At 38.1% G+C, this 10964-nt stretch overlaps 1 protein-coding gene across 4 annotated transcripts; it reads right to left on the bottom strand.

The window, feature by feature from the left end:
* Positions 1-524: 524 nt before the first annotated feature.
* Positions 525-10645, bottom strand: LOC115734773 (SUPPRESSOR OF ABI3-5). Of its 4 annotated transcripts, none has more exons than XM_030665690.2 (14): positions 10526-10645; positions 9751-9862; positions 9473-9632; positions 8644-8749; positions 6456-6561; positions 6187-6346; positions 4962-5016; positions 4748-4881; positions 4574-4666; positions 3821-4093; positions 3461-3663; positions 2372-2593; positions 1322-1457; positions 525-883 (listed from the first exon to the last, which is right to left on the bottom strand). In XM_030665690.2, the coding sequence occupies exons 1-13, from the start codon at positions 10609-10611 to the stop codon at positions 1347-1349; spliced, it is 1821 nt and encodes a 606-aa protein (XP_030521550.1). In that variant the 5' UTR covers positions 10612-10645; the 3' UTR covers positions 525-883; positions 1322-1346. The 4 variants fall into 4 exon arrangements, with proteins under 4 accessions (XP_030521550.1, XP_048138293.1, XP_048138292.1 ...); XM_048282336.1 differs by having other exon boundaries at positions 3821-4081; XM_048282335.1 differs by having other exon boundaries at positions 9757-9862.
* Positions 10646-10964: the final 319 nt, after the last annotated feature.

Genomic DNA, 10964 nt, shown 5'->3' with positions numbered 1-10964 from the left:
TTGATCCATGCTCCTTGTATGTAAAGAGTAGCAGTTTTGATACACTTCGTTCCCTGCAATCCATTGATCACATTTTTTACTTTGCAACTTATCTAGTATTTCCACAATCCAAAATAGTAACAATTTCATTGTTACTCAAATACAAAGATCGCAAATATTGCTCAAACCCGCCTTACTGATAGGAATCTGATTGGTCAATCGAAAAACCCTATGGATCCAGGCATAACACACTACCTAAAACGCGACAACAGTTCAAGGCCTATTAGGATTTTGTCGGATCCACCCAATGCCACATCTAATAACGCAAATGTAACAATCCTAACGGATCCTCCGAATAAAACCCCAAGATAATAGATATCATCAAGTCCTGTAACTCTGAGAACCAAGACAATCATCACATGAAATTTGGGAAATATCAATGCATATTCCCTTATAATCAAGGGAGTCAATAAGCTAATTCCTATAGATGTCTATTTGCCAAGCTTTCCGCCTAAACCAGAGGTAAACGATACAGTTAGACATAGATTTGTAGACCTACCAAACTATTCTCCTGGCCAGTGGCTGCACTGTATGTACTTTAAGTAATACATTTCTCTAGTCTAGATATGTCTACCTTCCATCACAGAAAACAAAAATCATAGTGAGAAGTCATTTCCTGCGAATGCAGATAGAAGAGGTATTCACAAAAGATGTAGGGGGCAAAACTGTGATTCATTCTGCGCAAGAGCCATGTTGATTCAATCAGTGTTAACTTACATGCTAGACAAAAATGGAAAACTTTGCCAATATATACATTTGACGGCCAATAATCTCAACAAAGCAATATGCACCTGCCTTCATAAGACCATCTCTGCATTTGTAAGCAGATGTACATCAACATTATCTGCAATATAATTCCACACATAAGTCAAGGTTAAAAGTCAAAAGCAGGCTGCACGATCAACTTCGCGTGCATTTTAGTCATTCATAATGATGTAAGAGAAATCTAACTACCAAAGGGGTTTACCATGATAGATTGATATCATCAAAGTGCTAATTGATCCACAAAAGGATGTTTACTGGTAAAGGTTTGAGAAAGTAGAGATACCAAACAAAGATGCTGTGATGAAGTTCCACGACAATGCTAGCTAGCAGTAAAACTCATGTCTTGAGGTATGACATGACTATACTTTAACATTTGAAGTGAAGATTTTATCACCCTTTGAAATAAAGTAGCCGGATAGCTATGGTTCACCCTGGGTTTCCCCATAGACCTCTTCCACTCTCGCCTTGTGGTGCTACACCTGAACCCAACTGACATTAAGTGTAAAGCTCAAATTACCTGTTCAAAGGATAATTGCCAGTTCTCACTGACGCTTTGTTCTACTTTGAGGCCAACCCAAGCCGGTACTGCCAACATTCCCAACTGCCTGAACTGGTTCAACCGAACCCTTCACAGTCCTCCCTAGACCCTCACCCTGCAGTTGCACCTAGGACTTGTTATCAGATAAAGAGGGAAATATATCCAATTGAATTAAGTAGATCTTGTGACTTGAGAGACAGTTTTAGACGGAGGTTGAAGTGCCCAGAATCGCCGGGTTCAGACAGGCCACGTGCAAGTCAAGGCTTACTAAACCAGACTATTAACCAGTTGGCATTGTCCAACCAGAAGCAGGCTTGCGCCCGTTAGGGCTGAACTTGGGTTGAGTGAGAGAACCCTAATCACTTTGGGTCCTGTGTATACTAAATTTGAGAGCCTGCTGCCAAGTTTACACGGGTTCAGGCTCCCCCGAGGAGCCAAGGACTGAGATGTTTGAAAAGCCAGACCGTCAGCTCCCCTTGCACGTACAATGAGCACCAGCACAGGCCCATGAATGCTGAAACTAGTCCATTGTGCTGGCACTAACAGTGAATTAACTCGGTTGAAACATGCAGCAGTTACATTTCCATGTCTTCCTCCAATCTTGGTTTCAAAATATTGACGCACACGGAGTAGATCCTATGTAGAGAGGCTATTTTCTCTAAGTGAACCCTCAAAATGTACTTATATCTGAGCAACCATAAAGCGGCACCAAAGCTTTCTTCACATCAGGAACTTGTGAAAGGGAAAAAAAAAGCGCAAAGATAGAAGCGGATGGAACAACAGTTTTCGATGACGGGAAGAATCTTATAGGTAGATATCAATAACCAGATTGTGACACACAGTGCTAAAAAAGACTGGAACCCAGTGGCCCAGCCATGAGATCAGATGAAAGCCAGAGACCTCAACCTATCCAAAACGGTATTATTTTGAATCCCGGTCAACTGTGACATATTTGTGCTGTATAAATACTTAGATGAACAAAGATATTTTCCATTGAAGAGAGTGTTTTAATCTGCATTGTAGCATTACCTCCTTCCAGCCCATACTTTCAAGGACTTTTCTGGCAAAACTACCAGCTCCAAAAGACATGTTCAGGGCTTCAGCTGCGGCTTCTTCTGTAGAGACAGAAGTTCCGGAAGATCCTACATCATCACCACGAGACGGCAAATTCTTTTGTCCAGGCCCCACACCATAGCCATGATGCAACATTCTTCTTGCAGCAGCTCTATCCTTGTATCCAGGTCCTATTTGCTGGCAATAAAAGCAAGAAGTATTTAATAAACCTGACCATCTCTAGCATGAGGTCCATACAATCACCATTATAGTCCAGTAAAATAGGAGAACATGAACAGTCTACATCTTTCATCTATTGAGCAGATACTTTTTGGTAGTCAAATTTGCTTCAGACAAGGTTATAAACCAGTCTGTTGCACTGTCTTGCAAGTTGCACCTAGATGTTGCAAATTAAATTCTGGGTGTTGTTACAGTAGGTTCATATAGGTCTTCTGCATTCTTCTGATGCATATACCTGTTACATGTACATGTAACATCATGTAGAACTTCTCATGCAAGAGAAAGGACATATCTTCAATCATTCCTGCTCATTCCACCCCCCCCAAAAAAAAAAAATTGATGATTATGGACCGGTTCTTATCTTTTAGAAAACAAGAGAAATTATTTTAAGTATTTTGTCCAGCAACTTGAATGAAGGCCAACAACCCAAAAGCTACAAGAATATCTGCTTTGTCGCGGCTTCAATAAAATAATTCTAATAATCCATGATGCCTTGAAGATCTGGCAGCCAATGGGTGCCCCATAGTGCACAGGATCTATAGGCTACCCAGGCATTATAACTGTGATGCATACTTCATGTTCAGGACAAGAGGTGTAAAGCAAGAAATGTTGCACATTGGCAAGGCTAAGCCATGAAAGTATTGAGCGTCCTTCATCTAACACTTAGAAGGGCCCTCCAGTCCTTTCCATTTGCATATAAACTTAAGTTCTATTTAGAGTATATGTACTATCAAGGGACACTCAGTCTAGAATAACTGAGCGCGAACGAATTCTTTCATTACTCAGATCCATGGCAACCTTAAATATTGCTCATGATGATGTTACCTTCTGCGATGCCAGAAGTTCATCTGGTTCCACATCTGTTGCTTTTTTTGATTCACTGTACTTAGTGGCTTTCGAAAGGCTGACAGATTCTTCTCCGGCTACTAACTCAGGAAACCCCCAATCTTTCGTTGGATTTGAAGAATCATAAGAAGTCACTGTAGCTAAGTAGCTGGCACTGGGACTCCGCAGCTTATATATTTTTCCTGAAAGAACGAATTTTCAAGAGATCATCGGCTAGAACTCGCATGAATGTAAACATCCTCAAGGACTGTACAGAGGTTGCATCAATATAAGTATCGTCGAATATATATTTATGCTTCCAACTGTATAAACTGTCACAACCATGAGGCAAAACCAAACCTGTTCTAACTCGTACCAGATCAAAGCGCACTTGACATATTGGAGCAGTTTTTAGAAAACCACCACCGGCAGGCATAGACGGGTGGAGTTTAGCAGATCGTTTGACGAGCCGACCGACTAGCCTAACCACTTGACTTTTTCCATCCTTTCCTGACCCTCTAACCACTTCCCAGTCCCACAAATCCACAACTGGGAACTCCAGTGCAGGCTCTTCTCTTGATTGAATGACTTGACCATATTGAGCTTGCCATTTTTCCTCATCTTGCAAGAGAGCTGGGTTAACAATATAGTGCAGTCAATCAGTATCACAAGAAAAAGATAATTACCTTTTGTAAATTGTGACAATAAACTGGGTTAGAGCGAGTGACATGATATTGTCACACTTCCACATACATAGACAACATAGGAGAACACATTTCTTAGAAGGCAATGCCCCAACTCTTTCACCATAATGATAGATTACAGGACAGATGCTTTTAGTTGTGGGGTTAGGGAGATAAGATGACGTAGATTGCCTCCAGAATGGTCAAGATTAATTCAAACCTAAAAAATAATTGCATGTTGCTTTTTTTAATCAAGAAAGTAGATATAAATCTTTTCCTCTAATTACCTCCAAGAAATATTCTATCTCCAACACAGAGAGAGAGAGAGAGAGAGGGGAAAAGCTTGAACATTGTATACAAAAGTGCATATTCCAATTAGTATCAAACTACACGAAATATAAATATCGGTCATTCTGGGTAATAAGGCAACCTTGATTTAAAGCGTCTTCATTTGAAACAGATGGAACAGGGAGGTCTTCCGGTATCCACTCTCCTTCTTCTAGCTCGTAAGCATCATTAGTTCCTATTTCAAAAGAAAAGGCTTTAAGTCATTCTGTATGAGTATTTCGTTATTCCAATTGTGATGCAAAACGCTAGAACAAACCGGGTGATGACAATCTAAAATCATTCCGATCACAAGCTTCAGGTGGTGTCATTGCATCACCAGATTCACCACCAGCATCAATTGTCTGGTTGGAATAGCCAGCCAAGTAAAGTTCAATCAGTGTATCCTCCAACCTAACCGCAGTGAAACACCCACTTCAGCATATCAGGATGATAAAATCTACAACAAGAGGCATGCTGCAGAAATATGGTACCATTCTGATGGTGGCTGTGCATCTTCAGAAGCATGATGGACAGCACCCTCATTGTCTGTGCAATAATAAAATACAATATTAATTTTAGTGCATGGAGCTGGAAAACCATGCTTTAATTTGTACAATCCAGTTGCTTCCAAGATAAGTCCATCAAAGGAGATACACTGGGAGCAAAATAAATGGATACACAACTTCTTTCGCACATTGGCAGTATAAAAAACAAAATGTCAAAGCAAGTCTGGGGTGAAAGCACCACTACGACGGCAAAAAATAATGATATTCAGTCGCCAGACTGGAGAAGCTTGGCGGATAATTATATCAAAGGTAGTGGCCAATTGGGCTGCCATGAGTTTATTGATCTAGATAATTTAGAACATATATTACAAACACTTGATATTTGATATAGCCATATCACATCAACAGCTGAACGTAACAGAGCACCGCAGATACAGGACGTTGCTATACTTTAAAAAGAAGAATCATTCAACAGAAAGTCATGTATATTGTGGATTCTATAACGTAAACCAGGATCAAACAACTTCCTCTAGCTTACGGTAATTGATAAATGAAAAAATAGTAGGTCAGACTGATGGGTCATTGGAGTAATGAAATTCTGAAAAAGCACCAGTTAGTGGTTGATGATCTCAGATTCTCACTATTGAGAGTATATTTATGCCTTCATACTCATAGACCTCATGCTCAGAGATCACATGGACTGATATGCTTGAAGCACCAAAATGCACCAGCACTTACTAAGAGATCTGAGGATGTCAAAGAAAAACTATGGTGCTCTCTTAAGCCAAACACTACATACAATGAGTTCTTGACAAAATTACATTCCAAAATGATAAAGGTGTAAATTCCACAGGTTGTCACTCAATTCTAGGGGATTTTGCAATCGAACCATTGAGTTTTGATCAGCCAAAACATTACACTTTCATTTTCTTGCAATTTAAGAACTTTGAGCAATATCTGCCAATCTTGGGCAAACTGCTATTTCCAGAAGCCTCGCCATTGCCACATGGCTGTTATGTCAGCATTCCACCAGAAATTGGCCAAATACTAGTAAAAGCGCATTAATTGCAAAAGAAGTGAAAATTCAGTGCTTTAGATAATTTAAATAAAGTTCAATGACTTGGCTGCAAAATCCACTAAAATTTAGTCACCACTAGTGAAATTTACCCAATAACAGTTATAAATCCACTGGCCTTCAGAAATGGTTCACCTGAACTGGCTTCATCAGCTATTGTTTCCTCTTGTTGGCAAGCGTCAGATTCATGTCTCAAGATAGAGGAGTAATTGTTGTTCATCCCATGGCATGTATGTGACTGAGATTCATTTTGGAGGGAATTTACGCAAGTACCTCCGACATCACCTTTATCAACCTGAAGTAACGATGGAGGAATATCAAAATTGAACCTCATATATAAGATTACAAAAGATAGAAGGTAAAGGAAAAATCAAACTAGTTCAGGTCGAGAATGCAATGTCTACCAGGTCGGACTTCAAGGGCACATAATGTCCATTTTGAAATTTGTAATATACACCATCTCTACTGCTGTAGTACCAGCCCGCATTGGGGTCATGATAAAACCCACTTCTGCAGAAGTACAGAGAACAATGTGAGAAAATAAAGGTCAACAGCAAAAACCTCTCGAACTAGATAAAGTCGGCAAAAATAATCATCTTAACAGTATGATGCCAGCTGTTTAGAACAAGAAATTTCACATCCACATTCCTAACAACATGGGACAAAGTTCTCCTACATTACAATTTCCCGTAGACCAACAAGGATTTCAGCTTAACTTGTAGAAGAGAAGATTCCGGTAATACCTCCTAGAGAATCATGGCTCTACATCACTTCGGGGATCATTTCGACCTGGTTCTACGTCATTTCATGGGGATCAAGATTCCAAAAAGTATATTATCTTCAAACAAGTTTAAATTATTTATTATTTTGATGACGTGTGCGCAGCCGTGCATAACTATCCAACAATGACAACAATGGTTCAACACAAAATGGAAATTAAGGGTCTGTCTGGCGGTGATTCTGATCCTCTGTTTCTGTTCCCAAAAACAAAAAAGGATCAGAAACATGCTTGGTAATAGAAAAAAAAATGATTTTGATTCCGGTCCCGGGAACACTTTTGAACCACTTTTCAGAAGCAAAAAAAAGATGATTTTGGTGTTTTGGAACACTTTTGGGGATCACTTTTTTACACAATATACTTATGACTTATCCCTCATACTTATAATTAAATTTTTAATATAAAATGGTATTATTTTTAAAAAAAAAGTCCACGTGGATTTTCAACTTTACATATATTAAAATAAATTAAAATTAAATTTTAAAAATTGCTAAAAACTAATTTTCTTAGATTAAAAATTTTATTTAAGGAAAATTTAATAAAAAAAATTAAAAATTTAAGAAATGGGGGAAATAAAAAATATTTAAATTTTTAATTTAATACTTTAAAAATAATTTAAAAAAATTAGATTGAAAATAGCTAAAATTTTGAAAAAAAATTCTCGTCACCGGATTCTTCCCCTCCCCCGCCCTTTTTTTTTAAAAAAATTAGTTTTTCTTTTGTAAAATTTTAAGCCTATTTTTAAATTCAATTTATATTTATATTTATATTTAAAAAAATTAGTTTTTAGAAAATTTTTAAATCTAATTTATTTTTTATATTAAGGGACCTCTAATACGCATTTTTTTCGAATTTTTAGCTATTTTATTTTTTTATTCTAATTAAGTTTTATTTTTTATTTCCTATTATGTTTTTTCAACTTTTATCTTTTTTTTTTTTTTATTAAAGATTGGACCCAACCCTCCATGTCGTCAACTAAATCTCCATTTTTTCTCCATTTTTTGAGCCACACAAAAATTTTGTCGAGTCGGGTGAAGAAAAAATCAATGTAGTTGAGTTGCATGTCTTGTAAAGCTTGTACGATGTGTAATTACAAGAGTGCAAAACTATAGGCGGTTGCACAATAAGGAGCTTTTCTTTCATTTTTTTTTGGGTAATCAATCTAAAAGTCACGAGAAATAATAACAAAGAAATGATTTAGACAAATTCTGTAAATGTAATACGAATTACTTTTCAAACAATATAAACGATCGCATACTCATGAAAAATCGACAAACGAATTGGGAACGGAAATTTTGTTACTTTTTTTTTTTGTTCCATAATCACTATTTGATTATTTTCCCTCTTTGCCATCAAATGTGATTATATAATTATTTGATTTAAATGAAAAAATTGGGAACGGAAATTTTGTGCAACTACCAAACGCGTTTACGTTCCAAGAACAAAAATTTTAAACGATTACCAAACGCGTTTTGATTCTCAAAAAATCATCCAGGGAACAGAATAAAAAAAAATGATTTTGATCATAATCATTTTTTGGGAACAGAATCACCGCCAAACAGACCCTAAAATTCTATCTTGAAGAGTTATCGACTATGTGGCCCCTGTAATGACCACGATAATCTAAAATGAACAACACCATAGACCAAAGCAGTACACAAGAAAGTCAAAGAAAAAAGTGTAGATCTTGATCTTGACTTTTGGCACAATAAAACAAGCATCATGCTAGCATCGAGAAACCACATGCTTATAATAGAAAGCACATGAATTTAAAGATTTGACACCCCCGAGATATCGAGTGCTAAGTGAGCAACCTGGCATCAAAGTACAGCTGCAATGTCTCATCCCAAATAAAGGACCACTCCTCTGGCAAATCTGCAGACCTCCCCGCCATGGAATCCACTTTTCTCTTTCCAGAGGCTAGACAACAATGACCAAGAGAGTTATCAGGCTTTCGAACAATACCACATGTTTGATTTGCTGAACCATAGTGGGACAGTGGACGCTAGCAAAGTTCCAGGTGTCAACAGTCTTTTGGTATAAAAAGGTATATATGCTCTAACCACTAGGGTCCTCTCAACTTGAAAATCTGTTCTTTTAAGTTCTGATACTTAGTTCCCGACCAAAAATAAAATAAAATCATGGTACTTTTAAGTATTGTTAGCAACAGTATCACATTGTTAGCTGAATCGTTGGCAACTTGGCATTAGTTATCACAGAGTCATGAAACAATATCACACGGATGTAGAAAAATACTACATGCATCCATAATCTCCGCAACTTCTTAAACACGCAGAGATGCCATGCAGAAGCTAAGACATATATGCTTTCCATTAAGACTATAGTGAAGAGCTTTAGTAAGGTCAAATGCCAAATTGTACCAACATTAAGCAGAAAAGAGCTCACAACGGATGCCAAAACCAAATCATGTAGCTTCAACAAAGACCTGCTACACACCTAAACTCAAAAAGAGCTCCTACAATGAATTGCCATCATTAAGCATCTCAAAGCACTTGAGGATCTCAAAGTAAAACCATGGGGCTTCTATTAAGCCTATATTACAGCCTAATATGTATTGATGATAATCAGTCTATACAATCAGGGAAAAGGTGAACAGAAGACTGGCACGAAGAAATGGTTCACCTGGAGTGGCCTCATTGACTACAGTTTGCTCTTGCTGGCAACCTTCAACTTCAACTCCCTCGTTTAAGGAGCAAATACCCTCTCCATCAAAGCCTTTATGCAAGTGTGATTCATCTTGCATGGAAATTTCACGGGTACCTCCTCCATCACGTTCATCAACCTGGACGAACAGGATAGTGAAACTTATCAATATTGCACCTTGTAGGGTGAAATGCCAAAGAGGAAACGAAAGAAAGGAACAAAATGAGCCCCTTGGACAATGAGGTCAGGAAGATTACATATACCGCATCATGGTTTAAAGGTACGTAATTTCCATCCTCAAATTTGTAATAAAGCCCGTCTTTAGTGCTATAGTACCAGCCCGCATTAGGATCATGATAAAATCCGGTTCTGTGAAAGGTACAAGAAGAAAAACTGTGACAGAGAAATGAAATGTCCAAAGGATTCAATTCGAATACAGAAAAAAGAAAATCTCGCATAAGTGATAGTTGTACAGCACCTCTCTCAAAACCGAAAGAACTTACATTCACAGCAATTCAATGGGAATTTCTTGACATTACATTATATTGTGTGGCACATGGATTATCTATTAGGTCTAGTGAAAGGTGAAAGGGTCATTCTGTTCTTCGGTATCCAACTAATAATCACTCCACCGCATAAGAGCCTTATGCTTGCACTTTCATATAAGCAAAAATACACGCCAAGCGCAACACTACGAACTCTAGGAACAGTTCTTTGGTTGTGTGGCCAAGAAAAACAACCAACCATGTAGGCGCAATGTTAATTCTTCACGCCAATTACTCTCTTCTTGCAGACGAGAACTCCAGTCCAACAGTCAAATCAGTTCGTCTCAGAAGATCATCAGATTAATCAATCTCGCCAAAAGAAAGCGGCAAAGAACACCAAAATAGATGGCGAGTTTCCACATCGAACCGAAAACGCTGACAATCTTGACATCCAATCGAGCGATCGCATGCTCACCCAAGTCCTCCTCGTGCAAGACACGAATCGCTACGGCGAAGAAAGCGGTGAATTGCTAAGAGCGAGGCATACCTGGCGTGAAAGTACAGCTGCGACGCCTCGTCCCAAACGAAAGAGCAATCCTCGTTCAGCTCTTGAGAACTCTCCTCGTCCGCCATGAAAGTCCTCCGTCTTCCTCTCTCCAATCCTCGCTCCGCCGTGAAAGAGCATCGATTTGGGCTGTAAATGAAGCCCATATGAGAAAGGGACAGTGAGCCCAAGTATCAAAATTTTATTTGGGCCATGGACATAGAAGACTTTGTCTTTGTCGCATGCAATCCGGCGTTCGTCGATAAATTCTCGTAATAATAAAAAGTCAAATATATTAAAAATTTTTACAGAAATTGTCGAATCCCAAAAAAAAAAAAAAAAAAAAAGTTCGATAGAAAATTGATCAGTTAATTCATTAAGAAATGTTAATTAGCACTCGATTCCAACCTAATTCAATTCCCTTTCGTTCACTTGCTCAACT

The sequence above is a fragment of the Rhodamnia argentea genome, chromosome 7 (assembly GCF_020921035.1).
Source record: "Rhodamnia argentea isolate NSW1041297 chromosome 7, ASM2092103v1, whole genome shotgun sequence".
Lineage (NCBI taxonomy): Eukaryota > Viridiplantae > Streptophyta > Magnoliopsida > Myrtales > Myrtaceae > Rhodamnia > Rhodamnia argentea.
Note: the sequence above shows the minus strand (reverse complement) of the source record. Positions and strands in the feature narration are given on the sequence as shown.